This window comes from Antechinus flavipes, chromosome 4 (assembly GCF_016432865.1).
Source record: "Antechinus flavipes isolate AdamAnt ecotype Samford, QLD, Australia chromosome 4, AdamAnt_v2, whole genome shotgun sequence".
In the NCBI taxonomy this organism is placed as follows: domain Eukaryota; kingdom Metazoa; phylum Chordata; class Mammalia; order Dasyuromorphia; family Dasyuridae; genus Antechinus; species Antechinus flavipes.
Window position 1 is genome coordinate 413,621,474 of NC_067401.1, and position 21,898 is coordinate 413,643,371.

Genomic DNA, 21,898 nt, shown 5'->3' on the forward strand with positions numbered 1-21,898 from the left:
TGATGCACTGAGGTCCCAAGCACGTGAGGCTAAATAGTAATTGGACCATACTCTATTAATATATATACTTGGAGAAAGAATGGCCCCACCCACTCTTTGTGCAAGTCCTGATGTGTTGTATAGGAAATGACGATTTTGGTGGGTGGAGGCAGGGGAGTGGAAAGGGAAGCAGAAAGAGGGATTGCTGGCTGACTTCTTGACATAGTTGCTCGCATTGCTATCTTGACTCCCCTTCACCTGCTATCCCCTTCACCTTTGCGGGCTGGCTTCCTGTCACAGCTGCCCATATTGCTATCGCAATCCCCCTTCACTTCAAAAAGAATAAAGATTGAAGATTTTTCCCTTAACCTGAATTCCTGACTCTGGCTGATTTTAAATATGTGGTCAGGATTTCTAGGGTTCAATGGGTGATGCAAATCAGGTGTTAATACTAAGTTCAGCAATAATATAAAGAATTGGGGACCACTAAGAAATAACAAACCAGCCTAAGTAAGAAAGAGCCAAGGGACAAAGATTCTGTGTTGATAAGTAAAGGGATCAGTCCTTTACTATCTCCTATACTTCTGGGCAACAGGAGAAGGTAGACCCTCTTTAAAAAAAGAAAGTGCTATTTCCTTGACCTTCCTAATCATTTGTAATTCTTTTTGGACACCTCTCCAACTCCTCATTAGGCCTAAAGTTTGTATTAGGTATGATACTCAATCATTCCCATTCCTACAACAAACTCCAAGCAAATATAAATTATGTTGGAATTTCTGGCTTTAGATATTGTTCTAAAAAGCTAAAGATTAGAAATCTTTTTTCCCCAAATTGAGGGGGGTGTGTGTGTGAAAGGAGAGGGGAGGGGGAAGAAGGGGAAGAGAGAGAGAATGAATTTCTTGTAATAGGACCTTCAGTAAAAAGAAAATTGTATTTATTTGTAGAGTCAGAATTTAGAGTGCTAAATATTCAATGCTTTCTGCTGCATAGTACTTCTTTGGTTCTGCCCTAAGTTTCTCACTGCCAGCTCTTTGATCAATCTTTTTTTGAGCTGGAACATGCCATGCCTATAAAAATGGAGACTAAGAGATGTTAAAGCCTAATTGAGTCTCTCTTCCTAATGTAGAATTGTAAAGGAATTAATTGACAAAGAGAAACCTATTTATAAGGAAGTTATATTGTTATGATTTAAATTTAAATAGAACAGATTCACAAAACTTTTCCATTCTTATTGAAGCTGATTTTATGTGGATTTATTTTGTATTCTGCAACTTTGCTAAAATTGTTCATTGTTTCTAGTAATTTTTTAATTGATTGTCTAGGATTCTCTAAATATACCATCATATCATCTGCAAAGAATAATTTGGTTTCCTCATTATCCCCATTACATAAGATGCTTGCTGATGGTTTTAGATAGATGCTACTGATCATTTTAAGGAAAACTTCATTTATTCCTAGGTTCTTTAGTGTCTTTAATAGGAATAAGTGTTGGATTTTGTCAAAGGTGAAGTTGATTTTAGAAACTACGTTTGTGATCAAACCTAGGGCAGGTCAAAGAGAAAAATGATTCAACACATTGAAATTTAGAAAGTGCTGATAACTTTTTCACAGTACTTAGTTGCTTACTGAGCAATACATTAGTCCTAGAGGAAAATGTTGGATATTTCTTGCTGCCATTTTCAGACTCATCCTTTGTACCTACAATTTTGCAATCTTTAAAAGTTTAGTCTATAATTTTTTAATGCAATATAATTTACAGTGGTTATTATGTAGCAATCTCTATGTCCTAATTCCTCTCTCAAAGAGGACTCATTAACTTTTTCTCCATAGAGAACTTCAATAGTTCAAATGAAATTACCTCAAACACCCTATTTTTCTGCTTCTTTAGTTTTCTCAGATACCATGACTTAATCTTCCATTCTACCTCAGTCAAAAGTACCATCACATACTCAATCTTGTCATTACCTTAAGTATTCCATTTGATCAAAAACTCTGAAACTCAAATGTCTTACTAATTTCTTAACAATCTATCTTTTTGTACACCTCATCTTTCCTGAACCTTTTCTTCAGCATTATCAAGACTTTCTTGTAACCCTTGTAAACTTTCTCAGGTTAATACCCTTAACTTTGCTTTTTTCTCTTCTAAAACTCAACTTTAGAGTTAACCAATTTGACTCTACAATATCCTATCACCTCAAATCCTTATCATTACTTATTTCTTGTTGAATTTCAGACCTGAATTAGTCCTATAATCTGCCTCTTTCTCTCATATTCACATGATGCTGAATGAAGCTGTGCTCATTGTGTTTTCTAATCTCAATTGGGCTTTCACTGCATCAAGACAACCCTTGACTCCTCCCCAATTGATTCCCTCTTTTAAACTCTACAAAAGCAACTCAAAACTTTACTTCTCTCTTTAAGCCACCTATAATTCCCTATGCCCATACTCATTCAGCTGAAGACCTTGCTTCTTAATTTGTGAAGAAAATTAAAGCCATTTGCTCTGAAGTCTTTTTTGTGTACCTCCACAGTCTCTTGACCTCATTCCCAACTCCATCCGTTTTTTTGTTTAGTCTCTGATATTGAGACAACTCTTCTCTTTGCCAAACTCAATCCATTTACACATGCCCTTGATCTCATTTCTCCAGTAGATTGTGCCCTCAATTATCACTTTCCTCTAATTATAAACTCTCCCTATCTACTTGTTTCTTCCCTACTGATTTCAAATATGTTCATGTCTCTTCCATCCTGGAGGGAAAAAGCCAAAAAAACAAAAACAAAAAACACTTTTTGATAGATTCACCCTTCCCTTATAGAGGAAGTTCCCCTTTACCTTTCCTTCCTTTATTAATCAAACTTCTAAGAGGATAAAGATGCCTACTTGATATCTTTCCATCTCCTCTTCAAACATTTGCATTTTGGCTACTAATTACTTTTCCCACAGTTACCAATGATGGTTTCAATGTCAAATATGATAGTCTTCTCTCAGGCTTCATTTTTCTTAATTTCTCTTGTGCATATGCCACCACATAATGTCCTTTCCTCATGTACACTATCTACGGTTTTTGTGATCTTTCTCCTGGTTCTTATGTCTGACCTCTTTTTCTAAGTCTTCTTTTCTTGATCATGCTACATCTGCATGCCCCTTGGAGATTCCTGAAGGCTCTGACGTAGGCCCACTTCTCATCCTTTTCTGTGCTCTCTCTCATCAGTTTCTATGAGTGCTGACATATACATACATGTATGTGGAAAAAGAGAAAGAGCTCAAGAGTTCTAGTCTTCTCTGAGCTTAAACAGTCAGTGAGCACTGATTAAGCATTTTCTATGTACCTGAAATTGCTAAATGGTGAGGAAGAAAAAGAAGGACATAAAAATAGTCCTTGACTTTTTTTATATTCTAACAAGAGAGAGGAGAAGTAAGTAACTAGGTATAGCAAGACATATGCAGAGTAGATGGAAACTAATTTCAGTGGAAAAGGCACTAATAGTTGGTAGAACCAGGGAAAATCTTCTCCAGAAGGTAGAACTTAAGCTTAGTATGGAAGAAAACCAGAGAAACTAAGAGGCAGAGGAAACTAAGAGGGAGGGAGAGGAAACTGTAAAGGCATAGACAGAATTGTTCTACAAGGAATAACACATTGGTCAATATAGATCAATCATAGAGTACATAGAAGGAAATAAAATGTATGAAGATTAGAAAGGGGTCAGATTATGAAGAGTTTTACATAGTCACTGGAGCTCATTGAGCAAAGTAGTGATATAATTAGAACCACACTTTAGAAGAATCACCTTGGGAATTGAGTGGAGGATAGATGGAAGAGAAGAAAGACAAAAGGCAGGAAGATCAGGAGTCTGTGTGGGAAAAGATAGGGAAAGGTATATGAGATATATTTGGTGTTCTGAATGTTTAATCATTTCTGTCATCTCCAACTCCTATTGGATGTTTTCTTATAAAAGATACTGAAGTGGTTTTACCATTCTCTTCTCTGGTTTATTTTACAGATGAGAAAATTGAATCAAATAATTAGGTGTCACACAGCTGGTAAGTAAGCTAGTAAGAGGCCAGATTTGAATTCAGGAAGATAACACTCTATTCACTGACCACCTAGTTGCCCAAGAGAGATATGAGGAAAATCGAAACAAAAAGAAAAAATTTTCAACTTATTGTCAATATTGAATGCGTACTGAGGAACTGAGATTGAATATCTGTGTCTAAAATATTAATCAGGAAATCCAGAAGAGGGAAACATTTGAGGGAAAGGACTATGTTTTGAACATGTTTAAGTTTGATATACCCAAGGGACATCCAATGTGACATGTCTAAGAAGCAGTCAATGGTACAAGACAGTTTTTCAGGAAAAAAAACTAGAACAAAATAGATAGATAGATGATAAAATGTGCTTATATGTGTGTACATGTATATGTGTACAGAAATGGACATTATTTGCATATAGAAAATAATTAAGCTATTGGGAGATGAAGAAATAAGATTACCAAGTAAAAAAGTAACAGAGCAAAAGTAGAAGAAACTCCAGCACAATCACATAGGGAACATCCACAATGATAGGGTATAACATGAATGAAGAGCTTGCATAAGATACTAAGAAAAAACTGTAGGACAAGAAGTTAACCAGAAGAGAGCAGCAGCATGAAAATATAGAAGAAAGAGTGTTCAGGAGGAAAAGGTTATGAACCAAGTGAATAAAAATATCAAAAAAAGATGAGGATTAAGAAAAGGCTATTAACTTTGGAAATTAAAAGAACACTGGCAACTTTGGAGAGGGCAATAAAACCATTTTACCAAATATCTTTAGTACTTCTTGAACTAGATGTCCTAAAGATATCTGAAACAGTATAGAACTCATTATCTTTTCCCCAAAACCCATTCCTCTTCCAAATTTTCCTATTTTTATAGAAGATACCATCATTCTTCCAGTGTCCCTGGTTTATGAATTCCATATTATCCTCAAATTTTCATATTCTCTTACCATGTCCTTTCATTTCCCCACCCCCATTCCCATCATATCCAAACATTTGCCAAATATTGTTTTTCCTGCCTCTATAATATTGTTCACATCCATTTCCTCTCTAATAATAGACACATTCTTATTTCAGGCCCTCATTATCTCTAATTCAGAATATAGCGAAAGTTTCCCTGACTCAAATCTCTTCTCATTCCAATCTATCTTTCATGTTGTTGTCAGAGTACTTTTTCTTTTCTTTTTTTTAAATAGCTTTTTATTATCAAAATATATGCAAAAATAGTTTTCAACATTCACCCTTGCAAAATCTTGTGTTCCAAATTTTTCTCCCTTCCTTCTCCCCATCCCTCCCCTAGACAGCAAGTAATCCAATATAGGTTAAACATGTATAATTTTTCTATACAAAATTCAATATTTATTGTGATGCACAAGAAAAATCAGATCAAAATGAAAAAAAGGAGAAAGAAAAAGAGGAAGTAAACAACATAAAAAAATGAAAATACTATATTATGATCCACATTCAGTCCCCATGATCCTCTTTCTGGATGCAGAAAACTCTATCACAAGTACTCTTGAAAGTGGTCTGATCACCTCATTGTTAAAAAGAACCAAGTCCATCACAGTTGATCATCACATAGTCTTGTTACTATGTACAATGTTCCCTTTGATTCTACTTATTTCACTTAGAATCAGTTAATATAAGTTTTTCCAAGCCTTTATGAATTCTCCTGCTGATTGTTTTTAATAGAACAATAATATTCTATAACACTCATACACCATAACTTATTCAGCCACTTCCCAAATGATGAGAATCCATTCAGTTTCCAGTTCCTTGCCACTACAAACAAAAATACACATGTGGGTCCTTTTCTCTCTTTTAGGATCAAAAGGTATGCACAGTTTGCTAGCCTTTGGGGCATAATTCTGAATTGGTTGGATCAGTTCACAACTCCACCAACAATGTATTAGTGTCCCAGTTTTTCCATATTCCTTCCAACATTTACCATTATCTTTTTCTGTCATCTTAGCCAATCTGAGAGATGTATAATGTATAAAGACAACCTCAGAGTTGCCTTAATTTGCATTTCTCTGATTAATAGTGATGTCGAGCATTTTTAAATATGACTAGAAATGTTTTTTTATCTGAAAATTGTTCATATTCCTTGACCATTTATCAATTAGAGAATGGCTTGTATTCTTATAAATTTGAGTCAATTCTCTATATATTTTAGAAACGAGGCCTTTATCAGAACCTTTGGATTTGAAAATTTTCCCACTTTTCTGCTTCCCTTCCAAACAAAAGCATTTTTGTACAAAACCTTTTTAATTTTATACAATCAAAATAATCCATATTGCATTTCATAATATATTTTAGATCTTCTTTGACCATAAATTCCTTTTTAATCCACAGATCTGAGAGGGAGACTGTCCTTTGTTCTTCTAATTTGCTTACAATATCACTCTTTATGTCTATATCATGAACCCATTTTAATCTTATCTTGGTATAGGGTGTTAGGTGTTAGTTAGTTCCTAGTTTCTTCCATATTATTTTCCAATTCTCCCAGCAATTTTTATCAAATAATGAGTTCTTATCCTAGAAGCTGGCGTCTTTGAGTTTACCAAACAATAAATTACTATAGCCATTGACTATTGTGTCTTGTGAAAATAACCTGATCAACTGATCAACTACTATATTTTTTAGCTAATACCAAATGTTTTTAATGACCATTGCTTTATAACATAGTTTTATATCTAATTCAGCTAGGCTACCTTCATTTGCATTTTTCATTAATTGCCTTGAAATTCTTGATTTTTTGTTCTTTCAGAAGAACTTTATTATTATTTTTTCTAGCTCTCCAAAGTAATTTCTTGGCAGTTTGATTGGTATGGCACTGAATAAGTAGATTAATTTAGATAGAATTGTCATTTTTATTATATTAGCTCAGTTCATCCATGAGCACTTGATGTTGTTCTCATTGTTTAAATCTTTATTTGACTGGAAAGTGTTTTATACAAAGTGTTTTTTCTTAAGTGCAGATGCATTCATGCCATTCCTTTACTCAAGAAACTCCAATGGCTTTCTATTGCCATAAGTATCAAATATGGACTCCTCCATTTGGCTTTTAAGGACGCTCACAACCTGACCCCATTTTATTTTTCTAGCCTTATGGAGGTCTAGCTAAACTGGCTTTCTTTCTACCTCTTATACATGGTATTTATCTCTTGTCTCATTTCTCTCAAAATGGCCTTTTCTTATGCCTGAAATGCATTTCTTCCTTATCTCTATCTCATGAAATTTCTTTTTCAAGGCATGTACCAAATATTGCCTTTATATGATTTTTTTCCTGATTCTGAAAACTGCTACCATCCTCTTTCTCTAAATCTGTCATATTATTTTATATTTAGTCTGCATATAATTCTTTCAAATACTCATGCATATATGAGTATATATGTATGTAAATTCCCTTTTATCTTTAATGCTCAATAAAGTGTTGGACAAATAGTAGACATTTAACAAATTCTTATTGATGAATTGATTGACTGAATGATTATTAAAATGGAAAGCTACCAGAAGATGTTTCTGACACTCCTTATCCTCCTCTCCAACCAATAGCATTACAGTATCTTATGATCTCCATCTAAAATAGTATCACTGAATCTCTGTTTTCCCCAAAGGTCAGTTCCTAAGGTCTCCTCACCCATATCTAAATCTAAATTTGCCTATAAAAGTGAACTTGATAAATTTTCTATTGCTTTCTCCAAACATCTATTCATGGTTTTCTAAAAAAATAGTTTACTCTCTTCCCACTCCTAACCTCCAAATCTAATTGTTAATGGTTCAAGAAATAAAATAGATGGTGTATCTGTTCTGTTCTAAGTCCCTATTAATAATTAACTCCTATTCTCATTTCATAAATTTAGGTGTCAGTGCTCCAAAAGCACTGATTTACAATGTTGATGTCTATGGAAATGGAATAGACAGGCTTCAAAAGCACTTACCCCAAAATCAAAGCAATTGAAGGAAGAATGAAAATAAAGACGTGGCCCCATGCCATACATCTTCAGGGCCATTTCTAAAAGGAAGAGTCCCAAAAACAAAAACTCTGCATAGTCTGAAATGATGAAAACAAATACTATTACATACACAGATAGTATCTATTCCTTTATCCATAATTCACATCTGCTTTAATGACCCCAAATTAAAAATATCCTCACCTACTGAGTGAAGCTTCAACAACATTATCACTAGATATGAATTGGCTTAGATTGTTGCCAAACACATGGTTCTAATTATGATTGTGGAATTTCCTAATAGAAGTTGAGTTCAGGGCATAATGAAGAGCCAATATTATAAGTGGATGTGTCATCATTCTCTGAAAGATAATTTAATTTTTGAATAGAAATAGGAAAGGCTATCTAGTATTTTGGCTTAGGCATATATTATTATAACATTCAATGCTGTATTCTACTCTGCACTTACTCATAAGTTTTATATTTAGTCACTTACACTATACAATTCAAGGATGCTTCTTTCTCTTCACATATACCCCTTACTAATCATTGATGCCTTCTATATTAGCATCACATTAAGGGTTTCTCCCTATGGTGAGGTATACTCTGGGGCCTCATCTAGAGTTGGAAGTGATACAAAGTCCTCAAAAGCTATATACTGGAAAAGTACAATCTCAAGCAGCTCCTATCAATCTGAAAAAAGATTCAATTTTAGGCTCTTAAATCAGGTGAACTTTATGCCTGTTGCTAAAGAGTAACTGAATTATGGAAAAGTTCATCCTCAAAGAATTGATAAGCAAGTGATAAATTTCTTTGTCCTCTGCAGTTCAGTAAATTGTCTGCCAAGATATATTTTGATTTGATTCATGGATGAAATCACAGATATTTGGAATGTTGAGTTATTCAAGAAAGACAATGTTATTTGGCAGAGCTAGTAAGATCTGGCAAACAGGAGTAATTTAACTGATTAATTGATAAAGAGAAGTGGCAATGTTCAAGATAAATTCATAATCTTTAAGGACAGCATTAGAAAGGTAAACATCTTGTCCACTCTTATGATGTTCTTTACAACCATTGAGAAAGACAGAATACTGGATTGGCTAGATTTGGGGTTCATAATGTGATCTTATAGTAATACATCAAAAACTCAAATGCCTTACAAAATACAGACATGTTGCACTTACAGAGGAGGTGGGTGAGCCACAGGGGCTGGTTGTGATGGACAATAGCCACACAGGCAGTGTTGAGAGCTACCACGCTCAAAACCATCCAATAAAAAACTTGAGATTTAACCATATGACGAATGGAGATACGTAGAAGCCGCTCCTTGTGCCGAAAATAAGAGGCTCCATCTACTTTAGTACTTTTTATACTGGCACGTGCAAGAGGAGTACCTGAAAGAAGAGTATAATTGATGATGGTGATGATGATGATAGACATGTATTTTAAAGTCTGTAAAATATTGAAATTGTTTCATTTTAACTTTATAACAATTTCTGTGAAGTAGAATTTACAAATATATGGATATGTGTGTATATGAATACATACACACATATCTCAAGTCCATCATACACACATTAGATCTGTTACAAGAGAAATGAATAAGGCATGTGGAAATCCAGGTTTAGGGAATTCACAATCCAAAGCAATAAAGTAAGGAGGAGGAAATCCTAAAGGGGAATGTGATGGATGAGGGAAGGAATAATTAGGGTAGGAAAGGGATTAATTTCTTCCCAAAGAGAAATCATGAATAACTAAGATGGAAAAGTAGCATTCTTATCCCTTAGGAACTGCTAGACTATGAAGAGATGACGATCTGCTTATCTACAAGGTTTCCATCTATATAGTTTCATAGTCTAGTCCAAACTAACAGGTTACTGTCATGGCTTCCATGGACATACAAAGAGTCCAGCTTGATGTGCAAATAACAAATTCTGTCAGAGCTTAGAGCAGAGCTTCATTTTTGATATATTCATGACTTACTGAATACTCTGTGTCCACTATTTTTGGCAATTCAAATAGACAATTTCAGAAGACCCCTTAACAGTGATATGAGTATTATTTCTCTTACTTTATGAACCAAGAAATTGAAGTTTAGAGAATTTTCAGAACTTTCCCATCATCAAAGATCTATTAAGTCTCAGAGGACTGAAACCAGGTCTTCCTGAGTTCAATCTAGTACTCTATCCATTATACCAAAATATCTCTAAGAGAAAAAATAACTTGGAGTTCTTGTATTGCCCAAGAAATAAAATGAAAATATCAAGTAGCTTTAAAACAGTGATATGGTGAATGTGATGAAAGACTTGCAGTCAGACATTTTAATTTGAAGTATCCTCTTAGAAGCCATGTTATCATGGACAATTCAGTTGATTTGTGAATTTTAATTTCCTCATCAATAGATGAGGGTAATAATACCTGACTTATTTAATATCTAAATCTTAAAAGAAATAATGTAGGTGAAGTCCTGGATAAATTATAAGGTACTTCTAGCACCACAAAAATGTTGACTATTAATATTACTTTGGAACAGTATGGCTTCCATGACTTTTGAGCATGGGCTTGAGAAATTCTCATGACATAAGGGTAACAAACACTTTACAGAGAATAAGGTGAAGGCCTGGGTCTTCCCTGTGGCTAAGAAATCCTTTACTTTATCTCGTATTGGGTCTCAACTTTCATTCTTCACAGAGGGCCCAAATATTCAATTCCACCCTTCCCCCTCATTCTTTGTGCTTCATTTTACTAAAATATCAAAGTTATTTGACATAGAGTCTTCAAAATGCTTTCTTTCACAGCACAAAACTTTTAGTTTATCATATTCTTTCCTCCATTCTCAAAGGAAAAATAGCTTCCCCTCTTCCCAAAGCAACTCTCTGGTTTTTGCCCTTGATCTCATCTTTTCTCACTTCTTTTAAGTCTTTGCTTCATTGATATTTCCTTTTTTGCTTGTCTTTCTTTTCTTTTGTTTATTTTTGCATGTTCAACTTACTTTTTTTTTTTTAATAACTTTTTATTGATAGAACCCATGCCAGGGTAATTTTTTACAGGATTATCCCTTGCACTCACTTCTGTCCCAATTTTTCCCCTCCCTCCCTCCACCCCCTCCCCCAGATGGCAAGCAGTCCTTTACATGTTGAATAGGTTACAATATATCCTAGATACAATATATGTGTGCAGAACCGAACAGTTTTCTTGTTGCACAGGGAGAATTGGATTCAGAAGGTAGAAATAACCCGGGAAGAAAAACAAAAATGCAAGCAGTTTATATTCATTTCCCAGTGTTCTTTCTTTGGGTATAGCTGCTTCTGTCCATCCTTGACCAATTGAAACTGAATTAGGTCTCTTTATCGAAGAGATCCACTTCCATCAGAATACATCCTCAAACAGTATCGTTGTTGAGGTATATAATGATCTCCTGGTTCTGCTCATTTCACTTAGCATCAGTTCATGTAAGTCTCACCAGTCCTCTCTGTATTCATCCTGCTGGTCATTCCTTACAGAACAATAATATTCCATAACATTCATATACCATGATTTACTCAACCATTCTCCAATTGATGGGCATCCTTTCATTTTCCAACTTCTAGCTACTACAAACAGGGCTGCCACAAACATTTTGGCACATACAGGTCCCTTTCCCTTCTTTAGTATCTCTTTGGGGTATAAGCCCAGTAGAAACACTGCTGTATCAAAGGGTATACACAGTTTGATAACTTTTTGATCAACTTACTTCTTCATTAGTTATGTCTCTGTCACTTACAAACATACCCAGGTTTCTTCTACCTCCAGCTTTCTATACTCTACTGCTATTGACCCACTGTTTTCCTTCCTTTAATAGCCAGAGTATGAAGCTACAGTTGTTTCTTCTACGTGTCATTTTTATTTCTCAAACACTTTCCATGATTCCCATTCCTACCACCACTCTACAGAAACTGTTCTCTCTTAACTGCTAAGATTCATTGCCTTCATTCTCTGTTGAGCTCTCTGAAGCTTTTAACACTATTGATAAAATTTCTTAGTATTCTCACTTTTATTTCATTGGATATATCTTATCTTTCCACGGGTCATTCCCTCGTACTTTGCTGACTGTGCCATGGTTTCCTTTGATGACTTTTCTTCCTCCTCTTTTAAAAAAGTACTCTAAAGTGATACAATCATCAGGTCTCTGCTCTCAGCTTTAATCTTTCTTTTCTATACATATTCTCAGTGATTTTATCCATTTTCATGACCGTGTTTGTTTTTTAGTTTAAAAGAGATGAGAAGTATCCATGAGATGAGGGATAGCCACACAATAATGACTTATTGAACTAGACATCCAGAAACACCCTATAGGACACTGAAAGACTCTCAACAAGACTCTCAAAATCTATCCTTGATTTTTTTGGGGGGATGAAAGAGTTCTAGTTTCATATTTATAATTACATGTCTCCATCAAGCTCAATAAGAATCATCATATTCCGTATCAAACCTCTTTTTCACACCTACATTTATGTTAATGGCACCATTTAAATTGGTAGAAACCTCAGAGCTCACAGTGGGGTTTTTTTTTTGGTTGTTTTCAAAGTTCACATCTTTATTCATCTGTTAAACCCAACATGATTTCATTCAACATGAGGGAAAACTCTAAATCTTCTAATTACATGTAGAATTGTGCAGATGGCTTTTAGAAGACCTTCATTCTCAGAAATTAAAAAAAAGATAATTTTCATTTAGAATTTGGGGCATTCTTTTTTCCATTTTCTGTAATCCAATCTGAGTATCTTGATCAGTTGGATTCAGTTTGTTTCAAAGCTGTCGATTGTTCTATCTACCCCAACTGAGAACAGGATTGAACACTGACAGATACAAAATTAAGTCTCAGCTCCAATAAACACAAGGAGATGTGTTTTAGGTGTTTTGTGATCTGACTAAAGATTTAGGCAAAGCATGATACTCAGAGATCAGGGACACAGGAGCTGCATCTGTTCACTTATGGCCTGTCCATGATAACATGATTTCTTTTTTCTTCAATTTTATATTTAATTTTTATTTTATTTTCAATGGACTATTAAATAGGTGGATAAAATAACTACTTTTTGTAATTGAATAAAACTATTGGTCTATAAGCTATTCATCAAAAAAATCTTTTCCCTTTTTTTATACATTTTCCTAATACAATTAGATTTCTTTTTTATTATTATTTTAGCTTTTTATTTACAGGATATATGCATGGGTAATTTTTCAGCATTGTCCCTTGCAAAATCTTCTGTTCCAACTTTTCCCCTCCTTCCCCCACCCCCTCCCCTAGATGGCAGGTAGACCAATACAGATAACATGATTTCTAAGAATATAATTAAAATTAAAAAGTCCTGACTCCAAGTCTTTCATCACATTCACTATATCTTTAACTCTTCAAAGCTATTTGATGTCTTCATTTAAATTCTCAGGCAATAGAGAAACTCCACGTTAGCATCTTTTAATCTCATTATTTTTTTTTTCTTGGAGGAGAGGACAATGTCACCATGGAGAAAAAGGAAGAGGAAGCAATAGAGGGCATACTCTCAAAGAGACTATGCCCCACCTAAGCCCATACAATTCAATCTATTCCTAAATATGAATGCCCTTTACAATAGTTCTACAAGACATTTTTCAGCCTTTGATTTTAAAATGAAAAGGACTTTAAAGGATTAAGCAATATAAACTTTAATTTTTACAATGAAGAAATTGAGACTCAGAGGAATTAAAGGACTTCCCAAAGACCACAGAGGTGTTAATTGATAGGATTTGAAGCTGGGTTTTATGATTCCAAATCCAACTATGTTCAATATCCATGCTGCCTCCACTCTTAACGAACTTTATTAAGGAAACCCCATTTACTGCCCAATGTAACCTCTTCCAGTTTAGGACAGTTCTTTTCTATTAGTTAAGTTTCTTTATATTAAGCCTAAATTTTCCTCTGTAAGTGTCACCCAGTTCTTATTTTGGCCCTTTTTCTACATAATAATTGTGGCGCCCTTCTTCCATGTAATAATCCTTCAAATTAACATTAAATAAAGATTAAGTGAATTTTCCACCACTGCAGTTCTTCAAATAGAAGCTGTGTTAGTATTTACATATATGATATGTTCTAGGCTGAGCCTGCCTTAGACAAATCTTCTGGAAGCCTAGATTTGGTATTGGAATAAAATGAGGCATTTATTGGTCATTAAAGAATTAAAACAACAACAAAAGATTTACTCAGCCATAGCAGGAGAAAGATATTCAATAAGGACAGGCATTGAGAATACCTGGAGTTGATTCAGCTATGTAAAGCTCCCTTGTCTTGAGTTATCCAATGTGATCCACTAGCAAATTACCAGACATCCCCTGGAACTCATCATGGCTACTGTTTTGTACTTAGAGGATAAAGTGTGATCAAAAGTCTTATTCTTTTGCCTGAGTCAACCAAGTCTCAAGGTAGTTCTCACTACCTTTTAAGCAAAAACTGTACAACTTGCATGGGGTAAGAGGCTAAGATATTATTTCTACCACAAATATGATATATTGTCAAAGGGATTCCTGTTCATTTATAAATAAGACTAGATGATCTATGTGTCTCTGAGAGGCTATAATTCTATGATTCTTTTCATCAGCCATGCTTGAAATCCTGAAATCATCTGTGACTTCTTCATCCATACTCCCTCCACACATCAATCCATTACTATGTTAATTTAACTTCAAAATCTAATTCCTGACACCATCATTGTAGTTGTAGACATGTTATCTTTTACCCAGAGTTTGTGCAGTAACTTATTATTTCTTTCCTATCTCACTTCTCCAAATCATCTTATACAACACTGTTTAATTCCATAAACAGGCTCTCTATTTTCAGTCTTGTTTCACCCTATTGCTTTTACAGATCTTGTAATCTAGCATATTCTCCCCAGTAGTCAATCAATCAACAGGGAGCTTATATTCTGCTAGGGAAAAAACCTGAACAAATATAGCTTTGTACAAAGTAATTAAATGCATGATAATTGAGGATAAGAGGCACAGTAAAAATCCTGTTCACTCTTTAGTTCAAATTTTACCTCTTTCATAAAGCTATTTCTGTTTCTGTCTACCCCAGTGAAACACTTTCCATCTCTCTGTGTGTGTCTCTCTGTATCTTTCTCTCTCTCTCTCTCTGTCTCTTGTCTCTCTCCTCTCTTCTCCTTACCTCTCCTCTCCTCTTCTCTCCTTTCCTTCCTCCCTCCTTCCCTTTCCCTCCCTCTTTCTCTCTCTGTCTCTCTTTTTCTTTTTCACCCTCTCTCTCACTCTCCTCTTTCTCTCTCCTCTCCTCTCCTTTCCTTACTTCCCTTTTTCTTCCCCCCTCTCTCTATGAAGTACCATACCACTTTATGCCTCTTTTATGTATTTAATCTGCTTCATATGAGTAAGCTCATCTCATCTCCTATGAGTTATCAGTAACTGAAGCTAAGGACCATGTATTACTCATCCTACTATGCCCCTCAGTGTTTTGTACATAATAAATACCAATAAATGATTAGTGAGTGAATGCATGGATAGGTGGAGGGATGGATAAGTAAATGAATAAAGACCTATCACGTTTCTTGTCAGTTAGTAGGTACTTAACAAATATTTATTGATGGTTGATTTATTGATTTTTAAATGATTAAATGTTTTCTCCCTATCTTCCCACTCTTTATCCAGTGCAAATACCCAATGGTTCTCTAGCTATTTATCTCTATCTATTTAATCCATGGAATAATAGTTTTTTTCCTAATTCAATGAGTTTGAAAAACTTGTCCATTAGGTAGGTGTCTTAGTAGGAACTGAAGGGAAAAACCTGGGAAAAAGCATTAATAGGAACTGGTTTAAAAATATCTTATATTATTCTGGTTATTTATTCAAGTCATAAAAATGACTTCAGGACCTCATTGGCCTTTTAATGGACATGGTTTCAATATATTTTTGTAGAACACTTTCCCTACTGGGGTCTTCATGATCATATCAATAGAGACAATATATAGATTTAAAGGACTAATACATATTAGGACCTAATTTGTAGGTAGGATTTGGATTATATTATTAGCCCTGATATAGTATGTTTTTCAATCACAATGTCTTGCATCCATTTTTATCCCAAGTTTATTTTTAAATTATTTTTACCTAGTAGATATTAAATCCTTATAGTGCTACTTGTTTGTTTACTCCCACATGATTCTGTTATCTTTTAGTTTTTTCCCCCAATGTTTCTCAAAAAAATAAGATGTTTCTTTTCATTGAAGTTTGGGAGGATAAAAAGCCACTATGTGATTCAACTCACCCACAGAGGAGATGTCAACACAGTGTTCATCACTTGAGTCACGAGTCATGGCCTCAGTACGGCTCCTTTTGATGGTTGCCCTTCGGAGCACTACATTCAAAGGAAAGAGAAGTTTAATAAATGATCAAAATATAATAGTATAATCAAAATACCCTGTCCAAATTCAGACCAGTATATCATCAAAAATGTAATTAAACATATTTAATTCTTCCTATTCTTATGCAGGAGATTATAACTTACTACTCTCTAACATGACATTATGTCTGCTTTTATTCCTGAGGCAGGCTATCATCTACCATCTTTCCTGAGGCAGCTATGAATATAAGGCAAGGAATCCAGAACTAAGATGTCTAGAGAAAAAGAAATCCTTTATTCTTTGTCCAACTCTCTAAAGCTTACTTTATATACAACAAACATAGTACTATCAATGATCTATTCATCTTCAGCACATCATAATCAATATCAGTCACTAAGCCTGAATGGATCAAAAGACAATCCACACTGACTGTTAAAAGGCAGCCTCAATGTATACTACATTGCCATAGTCTGTTCATTTTGCATGCTTATTGGATAGCCTGGGCTTCAGTCCTACTGCTTCTGATACACCACGCCCTCTAGAAGAGAATATCTCCCAGATTCAATTCTCAGTACTTTGTGTGGTTTTCAGATTTTCCTGTGAATCAATTCCCTTCATTCTAGAACACCATGGACTACATGGCAGAAGAACTTTCTCTCCAAAGTCCTAGGGTACATCTCTTTCTTTGATTTTTCCTTTTCTTTTTGATCAAGAGCATTTGCCATCAGATGAAAAGAAATAAATGCAATGCTTTGATTTGAGCATTTCCTTACCTTCCAAAGCTGATGTTCCAGAATTTTTGTTTTCTTCAGCCAGCATCACTTCCTCTATGTGAAAACAAATGGTTTGGCAAATTATCTCTAAATGCAGTCATTTTGCAAAATGAAAACCCTTAGGAACAGTTCCACATTAGAAAAAGAGCAATAAGTTCCATAGACAGCCATCTCCATAAACAGAAAGAAAGAGAGGGAGCACAAAAAGCAAACAGGTCTAAAAAGTGAAAGTAAAAGAAGTAAAAAAAAAAACTTTCTTGGAAAAAAAGTTATAAATGGAGGATTGTAGGGAATGCTAGGAAATACACAGTTCTGTCAAGATGAATATACATGAAGAGATAATTAATTAAAAGGCTTTTGTAAGAATAAAAAACTCTTTTCCACAACTGAATTTCTACTAAGTTCCCTATCTTTTCTACTTTCTTGAAATTATCTGTCTAGTATTTCCTTCCATGGGTCATTAAATTTCTTGGTTCATTCATGTAATTGTAATATTTTCACATTTGTCCAGATGTGAGGTAAATGTTCTGGGTTTCCAGGTACCACTCAATTTTTGCCATATTTATTCCACTTTTCCTTGGAGAGAGAGTGGGACATACATCCCATGGGTTGGCTAAGGAATCTCATAGAAAAGAGGAGGGCTCACACCTCTTCTATGTATTGCCACAGTAGTAAGCATCTCTCCATGAGGAAATTACAATTACCAGGGTAATCTGGAATTTAGGGCTAAGTTTTAACAAATTCTCCATGGGGAATTTTGTCTCCCATAAAACTAATCCTGGATAAAATATATAAACCCTTGGCCTGCTGGAAAATATTTAATGTGAACCTCATCTTCATTCAATTTAAATAACTATTCAAAATAGTTCTCAAAAATAATTTGATCATTCCACCATTTTCCTCAAGCTATCATCCTATACTTTTTCATTTCTCAGGCAAATTCCTAGAAAATGTTATCTAGACTTATTGTTTCAATTTATTCTCCTCTCAATCACTTCCCAACTTTTTACAATATGGTTCTAGGCTTCTCTCATCACTCAAATGAAGGTACCTTTTTAATGACGAAATCTTTTACTCAACCATATGTTTCTTGACATTGCTGGCTCCTTTGACACTGTTTACCATCTCCTATTCTTAGATGGGCTCCCTTTTCCAGGTTTTGCTAATGCTGCTCTTTCTTCAATTTCTTCCTACCAACTGATCTTTCCTTCTTGTTTTCTTTTTATTATATGATCATCCATCATATCATGACTCCTTCTATGGGGTCACATCAGGGACTTTTGTCCCAAGTCTTCTTTTCATGTCTCTCTTACACTTTCTTTTGATGATCTCATCAGCCTCCATGGATTTAATTATTATGTCTATTCCAATTGACTCTCAGATCTATCTAACCAGATCTAGTGTCTTCCCTGAGCTTGTCATGACTCTTAAGCTTACCATCTTCTACAAGAAGTCTTTCTTGATCCAACCCCTAATGCCAATTGGTAGCATGTCTTCTTTTCCTAACCACCTTGTATTTAACTATAGTGTATTTGTTGTGTGTTTCTTATAGTATAAACATGTAGATCATAAACATGTATACAAATATACACATATTTGTATATATATATATATACACCAACATACCTATTGTCAACATTAATAAAAGTTAAGTCTCTTAAAAATAAAGATGATTTCTTTATTTGTTTCTGTATATCCCAGTGCCTAGCACAAAGTCCCCTGCACCAAGAACAAAATCAGGAATATACTTGATATTTAATAAATGTTTGTGAATAAACTAAAATGCCTATTGACTGACTGATTGATAGTCTTTATTATAAAAGATGTCAACAAAAACCTGTTGGATTCCTAAAATCAGAGGATCATATTGACTTGAGGGGACCTCAGAAAGCTAATCTAAACCCTTTTTTTATGGATGAGAAAATGGTCACATAAGATTATTAAATGACTTGCCCAAGATTGCCAAATCATCAGAAGTGGGATTTGAATTTATATTCTCTACCATACAAACAGATCTTTTTCTTGCCCATTGACTTTCTAGCTAGGACAATTCTGACCCACAGCCAACCTGAATACTCAATCCAATAGTCATGGTGCTGGAAAAATATTAATTTAATGCCAAAAAGATATTATAAAACCTAAAATATTGTATTATATTACCAAACTGTCAAATAGTTTAATTAAAACATTGATGAACCATAGAAATACTAGTAAAAGAAAGAAAAATCACAACCGTAATTCCATCCTGCTAAACTATGCATTCTATATTATCCATGGAGCAAAGTCTATTACAGTTCTGATACTCAAATAAGATATCTCTGTTATGCTTTGTCATAAGATTGATAGTCTTTCCTTTTTAAAGCAGATCCTTCTGTTAAACTCTTAAGTCAGCTTAAAGGTCGAGAATGATTGGCAGGATATTACACACAATTTGAAAGGTTTTAGGGTCATATAATAGATTTGGGGGACATGCTATTGTTATTACATTATGGTACTTGAAATATTTTTGGTAAGACAGTTCATTGCATTATTTTATAAAATTCACTTTTATTCTATTCAGTAAATAGGTGAAGGCTATATGTGGGCTTTGAGGAAAATTGACAGTATGTATCCATTGTCTCAGAAGTTTGCTAAAGTGTTCTGTACATATGGAAATTCCTCTCCAGTTTAGTCTGCCAAGTATTCCTTTTCTGTTCACTTTCAACCATGCATATATTCCCAGAGAAATGCAATCCATATGTCTCTGGTTTGCTCATGTTCACTCATGATAGGAAGGGTGAGAAAGAGCAGTTTGGTGTCAACTTTATGTTTTCTTAGAAAGAGGTTAAAGTCAGCTTTTGCCAACTGAAAGAAAACTTGGACTACCAAAACCTTAGTGGAATTGAAAAGCAAAAACTTAAAAGAGAAGCATGTGACCTAGGCTTATTCATCTTGGGGTAGGGGGCAGGGTGAGAGTCAAATCATAGTCCTATCTCTTGAACTCAATGCTTGTGTGTCTGTCAGATGGGATCCATAATTAAGGAAACCAAAAATACATGGAATGTGTAAAGCCTGACTTCATAGTTAAATATACTCAATCTAAGCAAAGGACCATGCTACCATCTGGGGAATATATAAGGAGATTCATTTTTACTCTCCATCTTCCCATATAGGTAGACAAAGGGAAAAGAGTGGAATGAAACTAAAGTCAACCTTCATGTTAATGAGCAGGAGAGAAATTACAGGTGATTTCAAACAGGAGATGGTATTAAAGTAATGTATGCCTAACTTTACAATGAAATATTCAATTAGATATGTAAATATATCCAGTACTGAAAAGTGGCATAATACTGTGGATAGAGGGTTGAAATCAGAGTCAGAAAACCTGAAATCATATCCTGCCTTGACATTTACTGTGGGACCATCGGTGAGTTATTTCATAAGACCTTCAATTTCCTTAGCTGTGCACAGATTTTTTTTTCTGTGCCCATCACATAAATATACCTGCCTCACAGAGTTGTTAATCATGAATGTAAAGTGCTTTGCAAACTTTAAAGTATGATAACTTTAATTAATATTGTTATTATCATTAGTTTACACAAGCATCACACTTAGCCCAAATCCTTTTGTGGCTCATATGAGATGAATTTTAGAATTTCAAAGCTGAAAGAGCTCTAAGAATCTATTAAATCCAATTCATACCCCAAAAAGAATCCTGGTTACTTCCTTTAGATGTGGCCATACCACTTCTGATTGAAGACTTCCAATAAGGGAGCACTCTATTGCACTTCTATGCAACTGTAAACATCAATAAGTTTTTCCTTCTATCAAGAGTGAATTTTCCTCTCTAATTTCTAACTATAATTCCTTGTTCTGTCCTCTAGGAACAAGCAAACAAAACTCTTCTGGGACCCAGCTGATTGCAAGGAATGGAAGAGGCTGTTGATAACCTAAATGAGGCTGCTGAAGATCATCTTTATTACTTAGCCTAAATATTTTTTTTCTCAGTAAACTCAAAAAGCCCCCAAACCAACAACTAAAACTGTTCACTCTAAAGTCATTATCCCATTTATGGCCAATACAATCCTCACCAATTCTAGAGGCCTAAATACACACAACTTCTTTCAGGAAGCCTTTCATAATACTCCCAGTCAGAAACAAATTCTCTTAACTTAGTACTCCAAAAATATTTTATGTGGAATTTTCTTATAATTTTTTCTGCCTTATATTAGAGTTATTTGTGCACATCTTCTCTATTACATTATAAACTCCTTGAAGGCAAGGGTTACATCTTATTCATATTTGTATGTGAAACACAGGCAAATACAGTGATTTTCACATAGTTGAAAATAAGTAAATGTCTGATGAATGAAAATGAATTACCCTGAAAGAAGGCAACAATTATGTGTTACTTCTTTTCTCCAGGAGCATAGAAATGTTGAAAATTGCCTGTCATGTGGCTTTTTCTTAGTTTCTTAGAAACCTAGCACTTGATCAAGAATATGACACAGAATACCATCAAAACTTAATCTTAAATCAAAATGGAATCATGTTTATTCTGGCTTATAAAGAGAGAGGGCTTTACTCATAAAGATCTAAGTATTAGTGCAATCAGAAACTGATGGGTTAATGCATTAATACAAACATGATGAGATTTAATGACTTCTCCAGTATCTGGGCAATTTCTTTGCTGCTAAGCTACTAAGTAGAACAAAACATAGATGGGGTGAGATATAAAAATTGTGTAGAGTTTTCTTGAAAATCTTACTCCTAGTATGAAACACTATATAGAATTCTCAATCCCTCT

The 21,898-nt window shown here is 34.5% G+C and overlaps 1 protein-coding gene across 1 annotated transcript in view; it reads right to left on the reverse strand.

The window, feature by feature from the left end:
• LOC127561608 (voltage-dependent R-type calcium channel subunit alpha-1E-like) overlaps positions 1-21,898 on the reverse strand; it is a 248,785-nt gene that overhangs the window by 3,778 nt on the left and 223,109 nt on the right. The window contains exons 8-11 of the mRNA XM_051996782.1: positions 17,113-17,166; positions 16,264-16,353; positions 9,158-9,367; positions 7,962-8,074 (exon numbers count right to left, since the gene is read on the reverse strand). Of these exons, the coding sequence (XP_051852742.1) occupies positions 7,962-8,074; positions 9,158-9,367; positions 16,264-16,353; positions 17,113-17,166 (467 nt within the window). The remainder of the gene's footprint in view (positions 1-7,961; positions 8,075-9,157; positions 9,368-16,263; positions 16,354-17,112; positions 17,167-21,898) is intronic.